Source organism: Chenopodium quinoa, unplaced genomic scaffold (genome assembly GCF_001683475.1).
Source record: "Chenopodium quinoa cultivar QQ74 unplaced genomic scaffold, ASM168347v1, whole genome shotgun sequence".
NCBI classification, from domain to species: Eukaryota; Viridiplantae; Streptophyta; class Magnoliopsida; order Caryophyllales; family Amaranthaceae; genus Chenopodium; species Chenopodium quinoa.
The window spans coordinates 2,665,090-2,690,072 of NW_018742733.1; the positions used below are offsets into that span (position 1 = coordinate 2,665,090).

Consider the following 24,983-nt stretch of genomic DNA (forward strand, 5'->3'; position numbering starts at 1 on the left):
CCCCTCCATGAATTCAGACCTTGCTCCCATTTCCGGTGAGCTCCCCTCCCCACCCCTACTGCCCTTTCCGGCTGCCCCTTCCCTGCCAACCTCCCTTTACCACTTCCCCTTCCTCATTCCTTTCCCAAACACCTCCAAACCACTTTCCTTTCCCCTCCCCTTCTCGAATTCCGGCCACCCTTTCAAAAGGCTTATCTCAGCCACCCCATCCACGCGTATCTCACCCTCGAAACGCTGCGCACCCTCCCTTGACACCAAGAAACCTCGCCCTTTCCCTTTTCCCCCCCTTCTCGATTGTCAATTTTTAGGTTTTGTGTGATTTTTGCTCTTCTGGGTTGAGACAAGAAGTTGCAGAAATCTGAAGCCAAGATTGATTTTTATTTTTTATTTATGTTTATTATTTGTAATTGGGGTTGTTTATTTCAATTTGAAAGCCCAATTTGCTAGCTTGATTTGAAATACCAAGGAGTGACCTTGGTTCGTTGGTTTTTTGAAAAATTGAATCTTGAGAAAAATGACTTGAAGGTTGGTTATTATGGGAGAGAAGAAATTTGGGTTATATTGGGAATTTTTATAGAAGTAATCAATTAATGGCTATACTTTAAAGAAAGAAATCCATGAACACTTGCATTGGGGTGAGGGGAAGAGATGTGCGGATCGGGTGCGGGTGGTCGGAGAAGATGAAGGGGAAGGTCGGTGGCTGTGATTTGGGTTTTTTTTTTTAAATTTTTTTTTGGTTAAAAAATTGGAAGAAAAAAAAAATTACCTAAAGAACAGGTAGAAGGTCATTTTGGCCTAATAAAATAAGACACCCCCTAAAGCTTGGATTATTGTGGAATAATCAAAAGGTTGGATTATTAAAAATAAATACGTCAAAGGTTGGATTATTTAAATCAAACTAGCCTTCTGGCCCGTGCAATGCACGGTTTATTTATAGGTATAATATATAAATAATTATTTTTTAATACATTTATATTGTCAAATGAATAGTTTATAAAGGAGAAGAAGAAGTAAAAATTGAATGCAATTGTAATTGAAATTAATCTGGAGGAAAGTGAACCAAATAACATTCAATAATTTATACATGTATTGAATTAAAGTTTTTTTTTTCATATGAAAAAAGGGATTAAAAAAAGAAAGATTAAATGAAGTGACATGTGGCATTGTAGAGAAAAAAAATGAAATGTACATGTGGCATTATAGGGATGATGGTTTTTGTTTTTAAATACTAAGTATAGATTTTCCAATTGTAAAAGCAAACATTCTTATTAATTACATACCTCATCTTTGTTGACATATACAGATATACTGGTTTCAAAATTTACTCAACTATAGCACATAAATTCACTAGTCTTATACTAGTAGTATATACGAGAGATATGTAATCTGAGTTCTGACATATCTAATCAGGACCTAAAGTTCTAAACTGCAACATAGATGAATGTTTAAGAAGCATGGAATATTATATATTAGATAAAAATAGCAAAAGTCTAAGCTTAGCAAATGACCAAAACCAGACTCACATCTGACACAGTTATTATAGAATGTAGTAGTAGTATTACTTTTCTTTTCTTTTTGTTAGACTGTTAGAGCAACAGAATTAGATTGGAGCCAGAATTTGCAACAGTTAAAATTGGCAAGTAACCAATGCCCAGATGGTTGACCAATAAGAGAGCAATGGAAGCATTTATTTCAAAAGGAACTTGTGCATCTAGCAGTGTTCAAGCAAATAACGCACAGTTGTAAAAGTCAGCTGATCTTTCGAAAGGTGTCAGCTAAAAATAATTGCAGAAGTGGAAAACATGAGCCATGGTGCAACATTTGTTCTGGTGCAAAAAATGGAGCCAAATGGTGTCTGGACATTACAATGATTGGTGTTACTTGATAAAACAAGGTTTAAAGAATTCAGGACAATGAAGAGAGAAAGAGCGCTTAATGGAGCCCAAATTGCAGTCAGGAAGTCAGATAGCTCCACCATTGTAGACCCTATACGTAGAAATATACATCAATATTAAAATCTAAAGAACTACAACTACATTCGCAACTAGAGCTCCTTCATACTCATTGGTTCATTGCTAGTAATAGCCTAATAAAATTTAATTCTTCTTCCAACAGCAGGGAGTCCTCAAGCCACAGTCCTATTTCCTAGCTCCAAAAGGTCTTTCCTTAAGTTACATGATCTAGTGCCTACTTAACAATCAGCGGATGGGCTGTACTTTCAATTCTTTTCAACATTGGTGAAAAGGTTGGATTAAAAAACTGGAATATTTTTTTTTTGGTGATCACAAGGGGCAAGCCCCAAAAAGGAGGAGAAAGCTACAAACTAGAAAAGAAAAAACAAGCAAAACAGAAAAATAAAAGCAGCTACACTACAAGCTAAAGCAAGCCAGCTTAAGCTTTATTCTTAGGCACTTGTCTAGGCAATGCCATTCCCCCTAAGTCCTCCACATACAGAGAGGAATTATGATAGAGAGGAATTTGTATTTATATGGACACGTGAGACCGCTTGCAATTGAAGTATAGGGAGTTAAAAATAATTCAGCTTTGCCATGGCTACATGCTTAAGATGAATTAGTTCAATACGGTCCATATACAGAAGGTCTGTTACACATCACGCTTTGACAGGATACTTGGAACTTAAGTGACCTAACAAAGTGAACTTCATTATTTTGCTAATACGCATTGGGTAAACTAAATTACATTACTTGTTCTTGGTCAGGTCAAGTCACCTTGGCTAATACATCAGAAGAAGGCTATAAAGAGTTCACTTTCTAATCTCTGTAAGAGTATTAGGTAAAGACTTTGCAATCACATGCAACCACATACAGCAACTTCAGCAGATAAATGATGAGAACCACCAGGCTTACTTCAACGAATCACAATTATGAATAAAAAGTTCCACCAGAACTAAACAATAACACTCTTTCAAATATTAAAGACGAGAGTAATAACAAACCTCCCCATTTCTCCAAATCAAGAATCCATGCGCAATATTCTTCATTAGTTTTCCCAAGAAAAGCTTCAGAGTATTTCATTGGATCGCTAGACACAGTAGCAGCTATAACCTTCCAAAAATAACAACAGATAATTATTTTTTCTATTTAGTGAAGAGAATAAGAAAGAAAGAAAAAAACAGACTATATATACAAGAAGCCAAGAATACAACATAAACAAAATCCTATAAACAGCTAGCTAATAATTGCAATAGAAAGGCTAGATGATTAAACGAAGAAGAGCCATATAACATTATAAATTAATGGAGCCCGAATTCAGGACAAAGAAGAGAGAAAGAGCGCTAAATGGAGCCCGAATTGCAGTCACGAAGTCAGATAGCTCCACCATTTTAGACCCTATACGTAGAATTATATATTAATATTAAAATCAAAAGAACCACAGCTACATTCTCAACTAGAGCTCCTTCATAGTCATTCCTAGTAATAGCCTCATAAAATTTAGTTCTTCTTCCAGCAGCAGGGAGTCCACAAGCCAGTCCTATACTCCTATTTCCTAGCTCCAAAAGGTATTTCCTTAAGTTAGATGATCTAATGCCTACTTAACAATCAGCAGATGGGTTGTACTTTCAATTCTTTTCAAACATCGTGAAAAGGTTGGATTAAGAAACCGGAATATGATAGAGAAGAATTTGTATCTATATGGACATGTGAGACTACTTCAATTTTAGTACAGTGAGTTAAAAATGATTCAGTTTTGCCATGGCTATGTGCTTTAGATTAATTAGTTCAATAAGGCCCATATACAGCAGGTCTGTTACACATCATGCTTTGACAGGACACATTGAACTTAATTGACCTAATAAAGTGAACGTCATTATTATATTCCAGTATTGAGTAAACTAAATTACATTACTTGTTCTTGGTCAGGTCAAGCCACCATGCCTAATACATCAGAAGAAGGCTATTAAGAGTTCACTTACTAATTTCTATTAGAGTATTAAGTTAATACTTTGGAATCACATGCATGCGACCACATACAGCAACTTCAGCAGATAAAGGATGAGAACCACTTGGCTTACTTCAACGAGTCACAATTATAAATATAAAAGTTCCACCAGAACTAAAAAATATCACTCTTTCAAATTTTTAAGATGAATAAAAGGAGTTATAACAAACCTCCCCATTTCTCTGAATCAAGAATCCATGCGCAATATTCTTCATTAGTTTTCCCAAGAAAAGCTTCAGAGTATTTCACAGGATCGCTAGACACAGTAGCAGCTATAACCTTACAAAAATAACCACAGATAATTATTTTTCCTGTTTAGTTAAAGAGAATATGAAAGAAAGAAACAAACTATCTATACAAGAAGTCAAGAATTCAACAGATTTTTTTTTTATATAACATCCAAGTATCCAATAATAAATAGTTATCTCACATGTTCTGTTTGATGGGAAGTGATTTACTTTACAGAGATCAATTTCAAAACTAACAAATAGATTCTTTAGCAAGAACATATTGTCCCAAATGCAGCGATCACATTGTGCAAATAACAAAGGAGTACGTGAGGAAAAAAGCCAGATATTCCCAGAATTCGATTGTTATCATTTTAACAAAGGCAGCCAAATCTTTTATACTGTGCATAATATAATTTATTTGTTAGAAGTCCACAAACAATTTAGCCTCAACTCATATTTTCTTCCCTCATATGGATGTGACATACTACCACATAGGCACATACAACTTCAACAATCAATAGAAACAGAAAGGTTAGATGATGAAACGAAGAAGAATCATATAAAATGCAGATACACACCATTTATATATTTCATCATTCTAATCAATCTAACAACTTATAGAAATTAGCTAGACACTTAGCCCTTGAAAAATTCTACTGGTATTAAAACCGATCAAGAGTCTCACCTGTCTTAATTCAGGAGCCTTTTTACTATCATGATCCATGACATATCTGCAAAAATATGAGTAGTGTGAAATCTGTAAACACTCCGAGCAGTATGCCAAGACAATAAAGCTGTCCATGGATCGAAACTTACCCAACAGACATCTGTTATCAGACCAATGATACCTTCCATATTACAGAACCAATATTAAACAAAACACTATTTACACATCACACATCAGAGTTCATACGAATGTAAAGTAAAGGCATAGGATAAACAAGAACAAAGGATTACAAGGCAATATCGAAATCAGACGAATATACTTCAAGAGAATTGAACATGGCAGCATACTGTAATTCAATGCCAGGCATGTAAACTAAAGAAACCAATACTGTAGCAAGTTTGAAATTTGCACCGATTTGTTGGGAAACGTTTCGTATAGAAGAAAGTTATCTGGGTTTCTAAATTTAATTTAAGAAATCGCCATTTTTAAGTTGTAGGCTGTCTGATTGGATCCCACTATTCTACCATTTGAGGAAAGGTTGACGAAGGAAGAAAAGAATATTTTCTTTTACTTAAATTTTCATATCCAAATGCACAGAAATTATTTTGCAAAAAAGTTGGTGTGCCTAATCCAAGATAAATAAAAAAGAAATGGGTTCATGTGTATAATAAATTACCGAATTACGGAGTAAGAAATAAATTATTAATGTTAAATAAAATTACTTTCATGTTTTAACCTTAATTTTTTTATAAAAAAATGGTCACCAAATATATTATATCAAAAGTTTTTATAATGGATATAGGATTGCCTCCCATGTAAATGTGTAAAAAAAAAAAAAAAAAAAAGAAAAGAAAAAATAAGAAAGGAAATCAATAGTTTTTAAAAAGAATTTCGAGAAAAATGAATTTTAAAAAAAATAATCATTTTAACAAGTTTGACATAAATAAATAAATAATAAATCAACCAATGAAAATTAAGTATAGCAATAGTCATTTTAAGGATGACTACGGTTTATTGTAAAAACATCCGCAAACAAGTGATAGAATATTTATATCATACTGGTTTTAACTCATTGCAAGCTGAATGAAAGATTACAAAGGCCATAAGATTATTAAGATATATCTTGTTCTCCTCCTCTATCCCCTCGAATGGTGGATTATTGTGTTGCTTGAGCTGAAGCTGTTTGTTATATTCTGATCATGGTTGATGTTGCTTGCACTTATACGGAGTATTAGTTAGGGCCTATGACTCATTCGATGACAGATTCATAGCTTTGTAGTGGACTAATTTGAGAATAGGAATCGGTTTTCCAGACATTATCAAAATCAATCTACAATAGATACTTTGTTGTGTCGTTCCAATGCTACTACTAGATTGTTCAAAATCAGCAAATGCATAAACAGACCGCTAATTCTGGTTGCAGATACCAACCATCATATGCTGATTAGGTACCAATCCATGCTACTTTCATTGCTCAATGAACATGTTACCTCAAGCACCGGTGCGATACATACACACCAGGTTAGTGAACATGAACCCAGGACTCCAGGAGCACATAATAATCTGCCACTTACCAAGAATATACATAAAAGCCAAGGTGTAGTCTTCTAAAGGAGGCTGAATCGGTTTAACTTGTTTCAAAATCTGGTGGGGAAACCCGAAACCCCAAGGCCTAAGGAACAGATAGGTTCCAACAAATTATTGATCACAGATTTAGCCAACTTATCAACAGATTCTTTATTGAACTCCCTAAAATAAGAAATGGGATGGAAACATGAATCCAATAGCACCCTCACTGTAATATTCAATATGCTCAAGGGTCAAATTTCGACATAAAGTCTTAACAATGTCTACAGAATCATACAATGAGTAGAGAGCATAAATCATGTACATCCAGCAGCAAGTCAAAGAAAACTAAAGCAAACATACTCCGTAGTAGGAATAGGATGCTCAAAGACGAAATTGCTGCACAGCCATGATAGCTTTATTGATCTTCATAAAGAAATCAAAGTCAGACATAACCTATAGTGCAGCAATGCACTCAATCTCAATCCTGGCATCCAAAGGCAATGCTGCAACCTGGTAAGTAGATCGAGCTGGAGGTACAGATGAAAAATCTGCAAGAACAAAATAAAATTACAATCCATAAAAATTTAAAACTCCTTTTTGAATTGTATACCACGAGTAATAAAATTCTGCAATGAACAATAGGTTAAGGGATACAAATTCACTCACACTTAGCATATATCTCATTCACTTTCTTGAAGTCTTTCAAGTCTGCCAACCTAAGATTTAGATGAAACAAATCAGTAAAGCTCAGATTACATGGCTTCTTAGAATTTCAAGAAGGAAATTTGAGAAGCAAATGCACTTACATGATGGTTGTTTTGACTACAGAAGAGTAGCTTGCCCCACTAGCTTTCAAAATTTCACCCATGTTTTTGAGAACCTGAAATGTAAGATGACTTGAATTATTAACACCTCTATCACTTTAGGGCCCAAAATATGAGATTTTTTTTAAAAGAACTAAGTGAAATAAAAGTTGAAAGTCTAGATATGCCAAACTCACGAACCATATACTGCCCCTACCTCGATACTGTGCTGGAAGCAAGAACACTAGAGGTCTACAATAATTGTAGAATGCCTAAAAGTTCATTCAAAATGATAATCTAAATGCATGTTTGGCAATAATTGGCAATTTGCAAATAGCTCACTTGCATACATCAAACTACAGTTAGTAAAAGGAACATGTTTATCTTCATGGCAAATGAAAGCCGACCAACTTATTCACATCAAAAGCAGTATTTTTGAACCAGCAGTTTGCTACAGTTTTAGGCATTTCATTGAGCACAGAAAAACAAAATTTGGGTTTACAATGCAGACAAGTGACAAGCATTTGATAAATTGATACTACTCAGCCACTGAAGCCAATTTAATATGGGCACTTTGACAGTTTGACTCATTGAGCATCATATTTGTCTTAGCTAATATTGATTAATAGGAATAAGCAAATGACCCGTTCTAGAGCATTGAGATATGCCTTTACTTTGGCATATATTATCAGCACAAGATAGTTTAAAGAACTTTTCTTTGGCAAACAGTACCCCACCTCCCAGTCTCCCATCCTAACCAAAAGAATGCTGCACAAGTAGAGTAGTTAGCAGCGAAAAAGGAGATGCATTAACAAGCTCGTCAAGGCAAAACTTCTTTTATTAAATGTATATAAATATATAATTACACTCATAAATCCGTCATTCCGTCCATCTACTATCCAGTGATTGAGTCATCACTGGTCCTTCACAATTACAAGACTTTTAGATACCCAGCATACTTGTACAAAAGAATGATTTCCTGATAGTAGAGCTATAACAAATCTTTAAGTTACCGTGTCAGTTTGCAAAAAATTTCATTACCTGCTCAGTTTGTTCCTCCACATTTTCTGATACAAACTTTCCCGTCTGCATTCAAACATGTATTGTTTACATTAGTAAGCAAGAACAATTTCAAGAACACAAACTGACAAAATTAGCTTGAAATAATCAGATTTGAAACTCAAACCTCAGGCACAAGACCCAGAACACCAGATACAAAGAGCATGTTGTTTGCTTTAATGGCTTGAGAATATGGTCCCAATGCCGCAGGAGCCTTGTCTGTTTGAACAACTTCCTTTAAACCTACATACGCGGAAATGATAACACACTCATAAATTATCACTAGTTAAGAAAATGTGATCACAAATTCACAATTCATATAAACGCGTATTTAGAAAGTCTAAAGCCAACTCCTCCTTGAGCCTACTCGATAAGAGGAAGCCATCATCCACTCAATTTCTATTTCTTGTTTATTAGATAATAAAGGTCAGTTCCATTTCCCCTTATTCTCTAACCACCCAATGTAATATGAGCCTCAACTAGTCAAAAACTTGGATTAATTGCAAAGGCGTTCAATATCCATCATATTGAAAGAAATTCAATTTTCAATATTGAGTCTTTTCTATCTAATAGCATGATAGAAATTAATGGCCTAAGTGGACAAATGTTTCAAGGTTCAAATTTTTTGATACATTATGCATAGTTGAAGTTGCAAACTGCCTCAAAAATGAATTAATCAAGTAATTCGACATTTACGGCCCGAGCTCTCCACATGCTCATTGCTCAAAACTACAACCAATTTCAAACAGAAAATACTTTCCCAACATTAAAACAATGTCTTCCTCTTGAATTAAGTATTACTCACCCTTTTCCAAATACAAATTAACAAAACAATATCACCAATTCAACCCCAAAAACATCAAATTTCAATACCACATTTTAATCCAAATTCAATTCAACATTCGAACAAGCATAAAAATAACACCAAACCCAGAAACCAATAAAAATACAAGTAACTAATATAAAGGAGGAGGAGAGGGAATACTGGCATCAGTAGAAACAGCACGACAAGCAAAGGGTTTAGAGCGAGAGGTAGAAGAAGAGCGCCATAAATTGGAGCCGACGAAAGAAACGCAGCCTAATCCGGCGGCTAATTGGCCTTTAACGCGAAGTGCTCCGGCGTCAATCGCCGGCAATTGGAAGGTTCTAGCTGCGCACCACGCCATTGTTATACAAGTCTCTTTCTCTCTCCTCTAAATTTCTGGGTGAAGTTGTTAAAGTGACTGTACACTGTACAATCTTTCTTTTCTTTCATTGTTTTATTTGGTTGCTTATTTTTGGGCTGGTTGGTTTTATGATGTTGGTCCATTGATTATGTTATGTATATGGACCTACTAGGCTACTACACCTTCAACTTTTTATGCATACTTTGATATGGTGTAGGAAATTGGTCTTAGCCCAAGTACATATTCATGAGATGTGTACATTTTTTTAATGGAATTTTGTACAAATTGAATTACGGAGTGCATATATGATTTATACGTACGGAAAAATATTGTCATATATTGTAGGATGTTGTTAAATTTGTGTTTTATTTTCGAAATATTAAACATTATGAGTATAATCTTTACAGAAAGAACTAGATAATTCTTTCGTCTCTAAATAAAAGTCTCATTTGTCTTTTACTGATGTGTGTTTAAAAGATGATTAAAATAATAATAGTAATACTTTGTTAGTGAATAATTTAATTTGGGCGGGACCTAACTTGTACCTAATTAGTCAAAATGGTAGAAAATGTTGTATCATAAGATCTAGTAAATGTTGGAATAAAGGAAGAAAATGGAATGTTAACCTTAACACATCTACCCGACCGAGTGCAATAGTAAGTGAATTATGAGCTAGAAGTTATCCCGATCAGGCGAGCTCCGCCCAACCGAACGCGATTGTACCATTTCCAACAATTTTTCGTCACTCGATCGGGCGCGTATATGTGCCTGGTGACTGTTGGAGCTCTATGTCTTTCTCTTCCTCTTCTGTTTCGTAACCTCCTCTTAACTCCCAATTAATGGGATGTTTTAAGAGGTTGTAACTCACCTTAATTTCTAGTTAAGGCTTTGTTTCTTTGGATTCTTCGACTCTTGGCTTTCCCATCTTCCATTATATATTTCTTGGTTGATAAAATCAGCATACGAGTATATGATTCCAACTTCTCACCCAAAAATGCATTTGTGTGAGAATAGTGTGTGAACCTTAAAAAACGTGCCGGCGAATATATCTGAGCATGCATCACGATTATGCTAGTCAATAATTTGTATCACGTCATATCGTCTTCCTTTGATAATTCTTTGTTCAATTCTTCTTTGTAGTCTTGAAACACTTCCTATTTTACAACAATAAACATTATTATTGCAAAAAATATATACTTAGTACGTATGTGGTCTTTTACATTGTTACTACCGTACTACCCCTCCAAACTTATTGTTGTTATAGCTATTAAATGTATGAAATCAATTAAATTATAGTCACTGTCACAGTAGCTGGTAACATTATACTTGCTAAAAAGTCAAAATATATAACAAAAATGTGGAAACCATTATTATTTGTACGCCATAAATGAATGGTCCTTAGATATAGCATTAGACCCCACGACCAACAAATAAAACGAATAAGTGAAAGCGATTATATATAAAGCAATGCTTTGATCTACTAACTTATTATTATTATTTGAATGTTACGTCGATTACGCATTAAACATCTACAATATTACAATAAGTATCAATTTCATCATGTCAATTTTACTTTATTTGGATCCATTTCTTGGCCGGTGAGCAACTATAGACTTGTACAATGTACTATCCATCTCTTTGTTTGGCCGTTTTTAGTATAGTTTTTTCGATCAGTTTTTAAATTTTTTTAACTTACGTGACTTAAATTTAGCCATTTTAGTATACTTGTATTTAGTAGAGCATATGAACCGATCCTGGGTTTCCATCATAAATTTAAGTTTTTCGACGAGCTGGTCTGGTCCTCTACAATGCTTGGTCCCTGCAGGCGCCGGTACAAAGTACCGTACCTACCATTCAAAACGACATCAGTTTGTAAATAAAACGCGAAGGTATTTTGCTACTTTGATTAATAAAAAGGCGGAAAGAACATATACTATGAAACAAAAGAACATGAGTGTTTAAAGAACATAGCTCTAGTTTATAAAGAACGCGAAAAATAAAGAGGTAAAAAGTAAAAAGTAAATTATTTTTTTATAGTATAATACTTTCTCTAGAATATTGACAAAACAGTAGTTTCTCTCTCTAGAAATATTTTTCTCTCTCTAAATTTTCTCTCTTAAAAAGCTGAAAAAAAAACCCAAAAAAACTCAAAAAAAAACTTCAACTTCAAAACCCTAAGCATTTTTTGAAGAAATTTGTACTTCTAAATCCAAAATTCTTGAATATGGTGGACAAAAATTGCATGTAAGTATAATTTTCGCAATGCCTAAGTGTTTAATTAGGAATTTGATTGGGTTCTTTTTTTTGCAATTCATACGGAAATTGTTTGTTACACTTTGTTACTTTTTTTGTTGTTTGATTTTCGATTTTTTTTTGGCAATTCGTTTGATTTTTTTGTGATTTTGGGTTCATTTGTTTGTGCTACAGTGATAAACAAGTTGAAGATGGAGATATTGAAGGCAATCAACCCATTAAAATATATAAGAAGAATGAAAAAAAGAAAAAAAGTGATAAAGTTGCAAAGATTGTTGAAAAAGCTATTGTGGACCCATTAATTTCACTAGAAATTGAAAAAGAAAGCATTCTTGAAGAGGAAAACACAAAGTAAGTACGGAGTACATTATATTATATGTATATAATTTAAACCATTTTTGTTCTTTTCTTATCTTGGATCTGTTGTGAATGTCAATATTTATTTGAATAATGGTTGAAGTTAGGTGTATAATAATGGTTGAAGTATAAAGTATTGATGTTCTTTGTATATAAAACTCATGTTCATTATATATATTCGCATGATGTTCCTTTTAAATGGGTAGAATGTACTTTATTCTTATTGCTTGATTTTATGAATATAATACTTGTGTATTTGTTAAATTTATATAATGTTCTTTGCATATAATACTCATGTTCTTTGCATGTAATACTCATGTTCTTTAATGAAACATTCCTCATTTGTTATGTGAGAAAGAAAGATAGTTAGGAGGTTGCTTAGATTAAAAAGTCAACTGTCATATATTAATTATTGTCTTGCTATTTTTTGTTCTGTGTTGCTATTTTATGGCATGGTTAGCACCTTTAGTGGTGAGCTAGTGGGGAGTGGGGACCTTTTTTGTTCATTCTATGTACATTGAAATATGATGTGGACAGAAAAATGCTATTAATAAAGTCTAAACTTTGATGGGGACCTTATAGAATTTGTTTGAATGCTAAAGCAACTAAGCAAGTATTTTGTGGAAAAGAGTATTGTACCTGCTTCTAGAGTAATAGAGTATATGGGGGTTTACTAGTATTTTAAGCTAGTCAATATACTATGAGTAATTAAGTTTTTAATAGACTCCAATCTGTATTAGGGACAATTGCTAATATAAAATGTTAATGGGAATTCAATAGAGTTAAAAGGGAAAGAGGAATAGAAGGAGGATACTAGGAGTCTAGAGTTCGTTAAAATAAAGTAAAGGTAACAAACTGTTGCTACCTTAGCTAAACCAGTTACCAAGATAAAGTGGTCATGATGCATATCATGCTAAATGCTCGTGTTCGTTGCTTCAAAAGCTATTTAACACTACTATTTGAAACTTATTGCAACCTTTACACATTATACGTTATTTGACAAAGATGACAATCTGATTTTTTTTAATTTTTTTAGCCTTTTAATATTGGATATTATGATATATATATGTGTGTCTCTTCAGATTTGGAGAAGAATCACATGGACTTGAACAATCAAAAGATGAACCTCGCATAACACAGTTAATTGATCAACAAGAAGGTGAACATCCCTCGGTAGGTGAAGCTGGAAAAAATGTGACCAAGCCAGAGGAGTCGAATGCAATTACTATACTTATGAGGGAGCCGAAAATAGAAAAAAATCACAGCCAACACAAGGAGGTGACGATGCTTCCAAGAAGATAAGACCTTATGGCTTTAAGCAAATAGCATCAAAAAAAGGGTGAGAACCAAATATGTTGTAATTATTTTTATTGTTGTATCATTATTGTTATACTAATATTCATGATATATTAATAACATATTTACATATTTGCATGCACAATTAGATCAAAAAAAGGAGGAAATAAAAAAGGCAAGGCTCCTGTAGAGGTTGATGATGATGAGAAAGAAGCTGAAGAAAAATTATTTGAGACAACTCTTGTGGAAGCTCATGAATCTGAGAAAGTTCTTATGGATGCTCATGAAAAGGCTAAAGAAAAAAATAAGAAAAAAATTGTTCTAAAAAAGAGGAGGGCTCCAATGGGTGAACCGTACTTTGAGGTAAGGGAACCACCTGAAAAAGGTGTTCCTCAATCTATTTCACAAGCAATTAATGAATCATCAATAGTTGTGGTACCACCAAAGCCGGTTGCTATTGTGAAGCAATCAAAGGCGAAGAGAGCAAGAAGGGAAATAGTTGCTGCAAATGATGATGAAGTAAAACAAGATGAAGATGAGGAAGAGGAATATGAGCAAGGTGAAGATGGAGATACCAATCAAAGAAATTTGCAGACTAGGCAAACTGTACAGCCGTTGATGATATTGACCAGAAGTTTGCAAGAGCAAGAGAAGCAAGATAAATTGCAAGCCATCAAGGATATGGGTTTTGGTGGATTCCTAGATCTTGATTTTCCAAAAGGCAAGCCAAATTTCTGTGCTATGTTAGTTTAGGAGTTTGAAGAGAATGAGATGTACATTAAGTGTGATAGGAATCGATCTCTTGATATAACGCTTATGGATGTACATTTGGTATATGGGATTCCATATGGAGGAGAAGATATTGTGGAAGCTAAGCTTGATGATCCCATGTTCAAGGAGGTATTTGAAGGTTTTAAGAGGTACCATGGGGGTAGAATCCCTACATTGGGCGCAATATGCAATCAATTATCCAAAGTTGAAACTCCTCTTACTGATGATTGGAAGAGAAGTTTCCTAGTTCTGGCTGTAAATTGTTGCATCAAACACATAACCAACCCACAACCTTATTTCAGGTATTAGTTGTTACTTTATAATGGATGTTCATTTATTTTCTACTCAATGTACTTTTTTTTTCTACTGAATGTTCTTTACATTTCTCATTACAATGCTTTTAAAAAATGAATTTTCACTTATTTTATAATGAATGTTCTTTACTCATTTTAATGTTCTTTTTAGTTATTCAAAATGTTTTTTTTTACTATAAACTGTATGTTCATTAATAAATTATATTATGTTATTTCGTGAATATGATCGTCACTTCAAATAACTAATATTATATGCATTAATTGTTTAGGTTTTTGAACATTGCTATTGACACAAGTAAAATAGCCCATTTTAATTGGTGTAAATACACCATTGAAAGCTTGATTGAGGCTACAACTTACTGGAAAGGTGATGCCAAAAGATATTTATTTCCTGGCCCACTTCCTTTTTCTCATGGTAAAAATACTATTTATTATGCTTTTTTGTAAGCTAAATGTAATTTTTTTTTTAAAAAAAAAAAATTTACTATGTTGATGGAGTTGTGATTGAAAATCAGGTTTGTTACTTTGATCGATTGAAGAAAAAGTTAACCTTCGATGAGCCAAGAGATTTTCCACTCCTCAAGGTTTGGAAAGGAAAGAAGATCAGAGATAGAATTAAACTTGAGTTGAAGTCAGGTATTGGGCTTGGTATTATGTTGGATAGGATCAAGGTCCCATGGACAGTGGAAAATCAGAATTTGCTTCTTAAAGAACCTAAACAACAAGAACCCAGTCCAAAAGAGCAGCATCAGGAAGAAGGTTTCAATCAACAACATGAGACAAAAGAACAACATCAGGAACATGACAAAACAAATCTGAATTCCCCTACTAACATGCAGGTACTATGAAGGAAATAATTTGTTATTTGGATTTATTATATTTATTTATTTACGTCAAAATTACCGTACTAAAGATAATAATCATTATGGTATAATAATATGTTCTTTATTAAACATTATAATTTATGCTTTCTTGTAATGTCATATTATTATTATTGTATCTGTAGGAATATAATCAATTGTTGCGTGAGGCAACAGAAAGAATTGCATTGGGGTTTGTTAACCTCTCTAATGTACTGAAGTTGGGTGAGAAATTCTACACTGCACCATTGGTTGAGAAAAATGCAATGTACAATGTGGCAGCCATGTGGTCAAAGTGTTCTGGGTATAGAATTCCCCAAGAAATTCAACCACAAACTCAATTTCAAAGAGGAGAAGGGAGCTCAATTCTAAGTCAAGACAATGACTTCTTTGGAGCAGACTGGTTTGGGAATATGATTGATGATGTTGTGATGAATGTCCTGAAAAGTAACGAAACTATTGAAGATAGACAACCAATCAATCCCCAAGACCAGGAACCAATCAATACCCAAGACCAGGAACCAATCAATCCCCAAGACCAGGACCAATTCTTAAGCACTGGGATTCAGTCCCCAAGTTTGACCCCACTCATTTTCAGCCAAGAGTTGCCTCCCACTACTTACGAGATGCCTACACTCCCATTTGATCTGACTCTAAAACTTAGTTTAGACAGTGAGTTTGAAGCTATGGACTATGATAAAATCTTCAAGGAGGCACAATTGGAAAATAATGCAGTTGATAGTGTGTTCACAAACACAAAAAATGATGTGGAAAAGATTGGGTAACCCATTGACCTCTTGTTTGTATTTGATATGTCTTGGTCTGTAATAAATATATGTGTAGTTATTAGTGTGATAAATAATGTTATAATCTTTGATAGTTTGTATTATTTTCTTTAGTATAATATGAAATGTTCTCTAGATTAATATATGATGTTCTTTATTTGATGCTAAATGTTCTTTATATAAATCAGGTGTTCTTTTATATTTATATGGATGATCTTGTCTGAATAATGTCATGTTCTCTGATGGTTTGTAGTATGTTCTTTAGTATAATACAAACTGTTCTCTAGACTAATATGTAATGTTCTTTATTAGATGCTAAATGTTCTTTATATAAGTAAGGTGTTATATTCTGTATAATGTCATGTTCTTTCATAATAACCAGTGAAGAAAATATTGATGATGATAAAAAAGAAGGTGGTGTTGAAAGTACAACAGATGTGAAAGATTTAGAGAGGTATGATCTGTTATAGTTTTTTTTTTTAATTTGATTTATATTTATTAGTGTTTATAAAATTATTGATTTAATATATTGTTTTAAAGTGAATCAAGACAATCAGAGTCAAGGAAGGAAAAAGTTCAAGGATGTTGAAGAAAAAAATAAAACAGGAGGAAATGGAAAAAAGAGGTATAATAGTTATAAATATATAATATATTCTATGTTCTTCAATTCATTAGATTATATTCTTTTTGTAAGTAGTATGTTCATTATATATTAATCATGTTTTTTTTATAGTGATGAATCCCCAAAAAATGTCAAGAAAAAAAGAAAATTGTCAATGATCTTCAAGTCTCCATTCTTGATCAAGTATGCCCATTTGTTGGAAGGTTCAGAAGAAGAAAAACAAATGATGTAGGAATTTGCGCTTGCACCTGAACTTCCTCTTGAGTAAGTTTAATTTACATATTCTTTTTAATAAACTTTAATTTTATTCAACTTTACGATCCCAAATTTATTAAATATTTTTTTTATAGTGATATAATATATGATGATGGGCAAGTCATGTTGAATCGCAAACAGTTCAAGACACTCTTGAACGATGTATATGTGTACTATGAATTTGTTGATGCTTGGTCAAATGTTATGAACTGGAGAAATGCTGAACTTAACGAGAGCAGAATATTTTTTCCCACTGAAGCATTTGTAAGTATTGTTTCTATTGGGGTAAAATTAGATCATAATTTTATCATTCTAATATATATATATATATATATATATATATATATATATATATATATATATATATATATATATGTTGGCAGAATTTTTTGTGCATGAATGATGGATATAAGGACAGTAGTCAAGATATAACTGATGAACATAGGCTAAATCAATTCATTGACATACTCAAATTTTACATGGAAGCATTAGAGATTGAAATGACAAATCAATTTCAATTGGTAAGCTTCATTTTCTTTTACTATCTCGGACATGTTCTTTAGTATTGTAATATATGAATGTTCTGTTGATTTTAATTAAATGGTCTTTAATTCTCAACGAAATCTTTTGTATATTATTTTGCAGATTTTCATTCCAGTGTATGAATCTGACCAATTCTATATATTTTGCATCAACATGAAGGGTAAATCTTTGGAAATTATCGACAATATTCCTCTTCAAGAAGGTGTGAATATTGAAGATAAATATAAGGATTACCCACAAAAAGTAGTAAGTAGTCTGTATATTATACAAAAGACTATGTTCTTTTTCAGAAGTTAAAATGTTCTTTTCCTAAAAACTTAATGTTCATTGATGAAATACCTAACAATTTATATTTTGCATGCAGTTAAATGCTTATGCAACTTTTCTTGAGACAAAGAAGTTGAAAAGTCATGGGAGGGTCCGAAAATTTTCTGTTGATTTGTTAAAATTGTCGTGGCAGACAACTACAAACAAGATCGATTGTGCTATATACACAATGAGGCATATGGAAACTTATTACGGAAAAAAGAGGTGGACTTGTGGGTTACAAGCCAATAACGTAAGTATTATAATGTGTTAATATTTACTTTTTTGGAATTGTGAACTTTTATGTATTATTCTAATTTTTTTTGCAGGAAAATCCTATGAAGAAGTTGAGGACTCAATATGCATATGACTTGATGATGCATGAAAAAAACAAGATGAAACCAGAGATATATTTTCTTGCTAAGAAACACAGCCATGGTTGATGGATTCATATTAGGTTTTCATATGATATTTATATCAAAAGAGCATGTTCTTTTGATTCATACACTATGTTCTTTTGTTTCATACTCTATGTTCATTGGATTCATACAGTATGTTATTTTGAGTCAAACAACATTATGTTTATATGATAACAGGAGGTTTAATAGTATATTTCTTTATATTAAGTGTATGATAATATTATAATGTTTTATAGAATGTTTTTTGAAATCACATAGAATTCTCTTTGATGTATAATACTATTTTAAGGTCAATTATAAAATGAATTATATAATTATTAAAGTCAGTGATAGGTAAATTTTAAAAAATAAAGATATAACAAACAAAAATTGTATATTGAATTACGTGAAAGACTAATGTCATTTATTACAAGATTTCAAGGTAATATACTTTGAAAAATAAAGGTATTGTTTGAAGGAATCAATGAATTATGAATACAATGGTTAACGAAATGTATTCTCCAAACCTGATTACGTTGAATATAAACCCTACAAAAAAAATTAAATAAAAAAAATAAGTAATGATCCAATGAAATTTAAATTTTAATATTAAATAATTAAATTTAGTAACAAAATTGTTACCTGTTATTATGTAAATGGTGTAACATGTACTTCAAAATATTCATCAGCTTCAAAATACTCAATTGAACCACCAAACAAAGAAGAATGAGCCAATGTATTTCCTTCAGGAGCTGTAAAGAGTCCTACACATGTAAGGAAGATTATTAGAAATCAATACTTTATAAATATCATAGATTGTAAATGAAAAGAACAAAAAAAAATACAAATATAAATGTAAGGAACATACTTTTTAAAAAACAAAATAAAAAATGAGTAAAAGAACATAAATGAACATTCATCTTCAACCTTATTAAAAATATAAAGAACATGTAAGGAACCTTATTAAAAATATAAAGAACATTATGAATAAAATTAAAGAACATCATTACAAATATAACTTACCTTTATTGTATCTTGTGCTTTCTTTTTCATTATAGACACACCCTTTGCATTTTTCTTCTTCCATGACTTAATCTTCTGCCCTTTTAGCTTGTTGCATATTTTTTCTTGTTTGCTCTTAAGTCGGATGTTCTTTTGTCCTTTCTTCCTCCTTCTAATGGGGTCTTTTACCATACATTCCTTCTCATTTTCAATGGGTTTTTCAGCAGATGTTGGTGAGTCTTGAACGACATTAGCTTGAATCACATCTTGTGGCTCTAATAGATTACCACTTTCCAAGCATTGGGCAGCAGCTTGAGCATCTGTGTTATCATCATTTTCTTTCCCGTGACCCTCTTCATTTCCATCTTTTCTCAACAATATTTCAATTCTACTAGCACACTCATTAATAGCTTCTTCAATTACATTACAAGTGCTTAAATCATGTTGTCCACGATCAATTAAACGAATGAAAGTCCTTACATATTGTAGTCTCCAAACACTTGAAGGTGTCACACCATCTTTTTCAACAACATGGTCATCCACCTTAGTGCACATATCTGCCTTAGTCCACCTTTTCAAGATATATCTTTTTGGTATGTAGGTCACATTGTTGAGATGAAGAACACGAAGGGTATGCTTGCAAAGTAACCCAACTTCACCAAATTACTTACAAGTACAATCAACCGTAACCTCTGACTCATCAAAATTTACCGTGTGTGCAATCAAGTCCCTTTTGGGATGTCCAACATGATACTCGTAAAGAGGAGGCTGCATTGCAATAACCCTAGCGGTGCATGGAACACCATTTACAAAGTTATCTTCAAATTGAAGATACATTTGAATGGTGTAAATTCTTCTAGCATGCTCCAATAGACCAACATCAGCCCAAACCAGATGACGGTTTCCCGTGATACTACCGTAATCATGGTCATTTTCTTTGCTCCTCCACTCTTCAACAACCTCAATGAAAGTCTTGTAAAAATCACATAAACCATGGGTGAAGTGAAGTCTACGTGAAACAGATTTATTTGTTGTTTCACTCCTTTGAGAAGAAAGAATTCCTCCACTAAAATAGTCTTTTGAATATGCAGGACACCACATCTCCCGAATGTTATGCAAGTTGTTGAGCCAGTTGTTATCATTGCACTTGTATTTGGTAAGCATGCTGCATATTAACAACAAAGAACATAATCATGAATGCAAATGAACATAATATTGGACCATAAAGAACAGACAATTTAAATAGGAAGTACATTGGTATAATTATAATCTTATATAGAAGAAAGAACATATAATGAAAAAAAATGTTTAAATTAATATATAAAGAACAGTGCAAATTAATCAAAGAGCACACTTAACCAATGAAGAGAAAATATGTTATTTAACAAAGAACATAAAAGTAGACAATAAAGAACATAATGGTGATGATTAATGATCATGAGTCTAACTAGAAAAGAACATATATTATTTTAGAGCAATTATAAATTGTGAGATATTAAAGGTTACCTGGACCAATAATGCTCAAACTCAACCATTGTATCAGTGTACTTCAAAACAATATCAAATAAATCATTGAAACCTTCCTTTGCTCTTAGTCCCTTGATGTTATTTTTAGCATTCTCTCCAATGTGCCAAGTACATAATCGATGACGACTATTAGGAAATACAATCCTAATGGCTTTAGCCATTGATTGAGCTTGGTCGGTCATTATAGTGATTGGATGTTTGTCACCCATTGATCTCAAAAAAGTGTTGAATAGCCACTCAAAAGACTCCCACTTTTCATTGATCACAAATCCAATACCAAACATGACATTCTTGTTATGGTGATTCATGCCAACAAAAGGACCACACATCATACCGTATTTATTTGTCCGATATGTAGTATCATGTACCAAAAGATCTCCAAATGCATCATAATCAACTTTCATCCTACTATCACGAAAGAAAAAGGACTGTAGATGACCTTTTTCATCAACATCAAAATCATAGTAAAAATCATACTCCTTTGACTTCCTTTCTTTAAAGTAAGAAATCAATTGTTTTGTGTCACAACCATCAAACTTCTTTTTCTTTTCCCCACTCAAAGCAACATAAAGATCTCTTTGAAGAAAACTAAGATTGGCTTCACCGCCATCTTGATCCCTTATAACACGATATGCATCAGCAATAGGTATACCATTTTCAGACAAACTAGTAACCATGGCAAGTTGATCACTACTAACCTGTATATAGTATATTTTAACACATGTTCATTATCGTTTCACGTAATGTACATTGAAACAAATCATAATGTTCTTTGTCATATATACATGTACATTAATTCTGAATTAGAAAAATGAGCAACAGAAAATCATATTCATTATCATTTTACACATTGTACATTGAAATAAAACCATAATGTTCTTTTCCATATATATATATGTACATTAATTCTGAATTATAAAAATGAGCAGAAGAAATGAATGTACATTGCAAAATTACAAAATGTTCATTTAATATATGAATTATGTTCATTAAAATAATATATAATGTTCACTAACCTTTCTGTGAGATCTTATCAAATGTCTCTTTGAAACGGGAACCCTACTGTGATTATGCTCCATTTCATGTTTCACCACGTAATATAAACCAGACTCCTTATCAACATCAAACTGGATGTATGCTTTGCAACCAGTACGAAAATCCCTTTTTTGGTACAAAACATCACTCTTTATTTTTTTGAAACCAGCATAAGAACATGTTAAAAATCGCTGCCTTACTGTCTTATCATTCCTTGTTTTTTTGTCTCCTTTACGTGTACCGAATCCATGCTTAAAAGCATATGAATTGTATAATTCACAAGCTTCTTCATCAGACTTCACTTATCTAAAAAGTAACTCTGAACTAGTAGATTCTGTGAAGCCTAAATATAAATGAATATTGTAGTTATATTAAATGTATATTATAATAAAGATAAATATAACTTTGATGTAATGCTCATTGTATAATATTATACAGAACATAAAGTTTAAATCAAATGTACATAATGTAATACAATAAAGAACATTGTAACTATTATAAACGGACAAAAAAGAAATTCAGTAAAAGTACATAATTGCAATTTAGAATGAACATCATCTTCAACCATTGTATAATTAATGAAAAAAAAAACCAGAGCAGAATGAACATAAATGCAATTTAGAATGAACATCATCTTCAACCTTTGTATAATTCAAAAAATAACAGAGCATAAACTAATGCAATAATTATTGATTAAAATTTAACATAAATACAATAACAAGGTCAGGATTCAATTCACTTATATATATATATTTAGCAATTAATTAATAATTTGCATAAAATTCAATAAAATTTCCAATTACATTCATCAAATTCAATAAAATTACAAAATCAATGAGAAAAATATATTTACCTTTTCCTTTGACTACAATATCATGAAATTCACCACCATCATCATTCTCATGATCATCATCACCGGCAAATCGACGATCGAAATTATGTTTAAATTCATGAGCAGCCATTTCTCTCTCCAAAAACTTGAAATTCTCTCTCTATCAATGAAGTTCTCTCCCTAGAATTGCAACACTTCCAAATGCCACTTCTTCCCGTCGCAACCGTCTTCAGCCACGAAGCGAGAGCAGCTGCCAAGGAAAAGTTTAGAGGCAATTTTCAGAGACTGTGTGATGTAATGAACATGCTGCAGGGTCAGGCCTTTCAGATCAATAGACATTTGTTACGAAGACACAAAGCAAACCTAGAAAGATTTTTTTCAGCACCCCTAGGATCTGAGGATACCCGAAAACCCAGACCTCAATAAAGGCCGGGTCCACGCATGTTGAAGATAGTTGTTATAAAATTGATAGAACTTCTGCAGAAGTAGGAATAATGGCACCCGAAATAATATTGTATTCTCTCTCTAGAAATTCATATCTAAATTGAAAATGTGATTTCTAATTTATGAACATCCTAATTCAATCAACATATATATGGAAAGACCCTCTTACGTAATTCACGTAAAACAGAGGTAAAAAAAAAGAAAGAAAGAAAGTAGCTGCCGTGATTTTCAAAGAGATGTACCAAGCAGCATACCACCTGCTGTATGGTAAAATTTTCAGGTCCTCTAATATGATATCTAGAGTCAGCGTAACACAAACAAAGGTCCTACGCTTCAATTATCAGCTTAACCTTTTGATTGAGTTGGTCTTCTAACAAATTTTTTTTCTTAGGAGTCAATGTTCATTAGATTTGACCATGAATTTTCATTGATATAACAATTGTATGTTTTTGCTATGCAAGTAATAAATATACTTCTATATACCATTTGATCAAACGAGTCAAATAATCAACTAGTCTATTTGGAATATGAAGTTTACGAGCTAAATTTGAAGAAGACAAATGGAGTTGGGGTATATGATGGAATAATGACATTAGTTTTCTTTAATTATTTGGATAAGGCATATACTTGTATTATTATTTATGTTATTTAATGAAAGAGAATGTCAACTAAACAAAATAATTCCGAGTGATCACAAAAGTGATATTCTTCCCAAATGTCAAATTGCCTGTTTTTTTTTCCCTTTCTCTTTAGTACAGTAAATTGTGAAATGGGCAGATAAAAGCCTTCCAATAAACTTGAAGAACATTTGGAAAAAATGATAGATTACTCCTTCATATTCCCTTTTTAAGTTTAGGTGATCATTATACATTGTATGCATATTTTGTAGTGGTAGATCATGATGAACAACACAAAGTGGTGGCACTACCATAATTTTAAGAGGAACGAGGGAAAAGTGGTCAAAAAGTAGTGAAGGCTAGAGCTACAAGACTAACACCTAACACGTTGCAAAAACGAATTTTAAATTTGTGTACTTCGTACAATTATTTTTTGTAACAAACAAAATCATATAGATAAACTTTTTAAATTATTAAGGCTTGAGAAAGCTCCAATTACAATAAACTTTTTTAATACTATGTTTTAGAGAAACTAGAGATGATATGTGTTTGATTTGATGATTGATATCCTTCGCAATTCTCGCTTGTTAATTTAAATGCAACAAAATCTTTTTGTAACTTCTATATATATACTTTATACAGTATATATATAAATAACCTGGGTACTTGGCCTACTCTTCAATCACTCCAAATGATTCACTCTATTATCATTATTAACACTGATCCGTAAAAAAATACAGTAATCAATTTAAAATTTTTAAACAAAGTTATAAATAAATTCATTATCATTACTGTCTTTAATCGACACAAAGCTATAGACAAAACGATAGAATTGAATAATATTGATTTTGATGTGCATTGCCCATTTGCTCCCTAGTGACTATACATATGCATATGCTTATTATTATGCACATAGTTAACCTTGGAAAAAGACAGACGTACCTCCCGGCGCTGCTTAGTAAGGTTGGTGCCCTAGCTAGCTAACTACTTAAGACGGTTTAGCACTTTCGGTGCATGCCATATTATAAGCTAAGGTGTTATGTAGACTTTAACAATTACGTAACAAGTTTGTATAAAAATATTGAATGCATAAATTTTGCCAAATTATGAGGAAATTTCACATGAATTGCTACGACGTGGACATGCTTAGAGGACTTAAATAGAATCTTATCTGTCAATTAGTTACAAAATCTTTGCCTTCACTTCCATTTTAAAATAATTTTGTAATAATTTAATATAATTTAATTTAATTATTTTTTTTTTTTTTGCCGTGAAAGGTGGTTGTCGTGACCTTAATATAAATACATTATTG

At 32.4% G+C, this 24,983-nt stretch overlaps 4 protein-coding genes across 4 annotated transcripts; 1 reads left to right on the forward strand and 3 right to left on the reverse strand.

Moving 5' to 3' along the window:
* Positions 1-493: 493 nt before the first annotated feature.
* On the reverse strand, positions 494-5,685 carry LOC110723839. The gene is made up of 5 exons (XM_021903229.1): positions 5,007-5,685; positions 4,876-4,921; positions 4,131-4,239; positions 2,957-3,065; positions 494-1,986 (listed from the first exon to the last, which is right to left on the reverse strand). Exons 3-5 carry the CDS (start codon positions 4,173-4,175, stop codon positions 1,772-1,774), a joined length of 369 nt encoding a protein of 122 aa, XP_021758921.1. The 5' UTR covers positions 4,176-4,239; positions 4,876-4,921; positions 5,007-5,685; the 3' UTR covers positions 494-1,771.
* An 884-nt stretch (positions 5,686-6,569) lies between these two features.
* Positions 6,570-9,541, reverse strand: LOC110723840 (reactive Intermediate Deaminase A, chloroplastic-like). Its single transcript, XM_021903230.1, has 6 exons — positions 9,274-9,541; positions 8,416-8,531; positions 8,271-8,315; positions 7,233-7,306; positions 7,093-7,142; positions 6,570-6,974 (listed from the first exon to the last, which is right to left on the reverse strand). Exons 1-6 carry the CDS (start codon positions 9,452-9,454, stop codon positions 6,880-6,882), a joined length of 561 nt encoding a protein of 186 aa, XP_021758922.1. The 5' UTR covers positions 9,455-9,541; the 3' UTR covers positions 6,570-6,879.
* A 2,137-nt stretch (positions 9,542-11,678) lies between these two features.
* On the forward strand, positions 11,679-14,113 carry LOC110723614 (FK506-binding protein 5-like). Its single transcript, XM_021902960.1, has 5 exons — positions 11,679-11,698; positions 11,882-12,058; positions 13,147-13,237; positions 13,330-13,403; positions 13,510-14,113. The coding sequence occupies exons 1-5, from the start codon at positions 11,679-11,681 to the stop codon at positions 14,111-14,113; spliced, it is 966 nt and encodes a 321-aa protein (XP_021758652.1).
* A 4,749-nt stretch (positions 14,114-18,862) lies between these two features.
* Positions 18,863-22,740, reverse strand: LOC110723615 (protein FAR1-RELATED SEQUENCE 5-like). Its single transcript, XM_021902961.1, has 6 exons — positions 22,632-22,740; positions 21,760-22,079; positions 20,723-21,441; positions 19,901-20,381; positions 19,279-19,852; positions 18,863-18,978 (listed from the first exon to the last, which is right to left on the reverse strand). Exons 1-6 carry the CDS (start codon positions 22,738-22,740, stop codon positions 18,863-18,865), a joined length of 2,319 nt encoding a protein of 772 aa, XP_021758653.1.
* Positions 22,741-24,983: the final 2,243 nt, after the last annotated feature.

What these genes read in the sequence shown, in the direction of transcription:
- LOC110723839 (XM_021903229.1), bottom strand. Translation starts at nt 4,175, where the DNA reads ATGAAGAATATTGCGCATGGATTCTTGATTCAGAGAAATGGGGAG. An exon ending in TGATTCAGAGAAATGGGGAG is followed by an intron (nt 3,066 to 4,130) that starts GTTTGTTATAAC and finishes TATTTTTGGAAG; the next exon opens with GTTATAGCTGCTACTGTGTC. An exon ending in TGATTTGGAGAAATGGGGAG is followed by an intron (nt 1,987 to 2,956) that starts GTTTGTTATTAC and finishes TTCTACGTATAG; the next exon opens with GGTCTACAATGGTGGAGCTA.
- LOC110723840 (XM_021903230.1), bottom strand. Translation starts at nt 9,454, where the DNA reads ATGGCGTGGTGCGCAGCTAGAACCTTCCAATTGCCGGCGATTGACGCC. An exon ending in TTCTGGGTCTTGTGCCTGAG is followed by an intron (nt 8,316 to 8,415) that starts GTTTGAGTTTCA and finishes GTTTGAATGCAG; the next exon opens with ACGGGAAAGTTTGTATCAGA. An exon ending in GAATGAGATATATGCTAAGT is followed by an intron (nt 6,975 to 7,092) that starts GTGAGTGAATTT and finishes TTGTTCTTGCAG; the next exon opens with ATTTTTCATCTGTACCTCCA.
- LOC110723614 (XM_021902960.1), top strand. Translation starts at nt 11,679, where the DNA reads ATGGTGGACAAAAATTGCAT. An exon ending in ATGGTGGACAAAAATTGCAT is followed by an intron (nt 11,699 to 11,881) that starts GTAAGTATAATT and finishes TTTGTGCTACAG; the next exon opens with TGATAAACAAGTTGAAGATG. An exon ending in AAGAAGGTGAACATCCCTCG is followed by an intron (nt 13,238 to 13,329) that starts GTAGGTGAAGCT and finishes AAAAAATCACAG; the next exon opens with CCAACACAAGGAGGTGACGA.
- LOC110723615 (XM_021902961.1), bottom strand. Translation starts at nt 22,740, where the DNA reads ATGGCTGCTCATGAATTTAAACATAATTTCGATCGTCGATTTGCCGGT. An exon ending in TGATAAGATCTCACAGAAAG is followed by an intron (nt 21,442 to 21,759) that starts GTTAGTGAACAT and finishes TACTATATACAG; the next exon opens with GTTAGTAGTGATCAACTTGC. An exon ending in GAAGAAGAAAAATGCAAAGG is followed by an intron (nt 18,979 to 19,278) that starts GTGTGTCTATAA and finishes TTACATGTGTAG; the next exon opens with GACTCTTTACAGCTCCTGAA.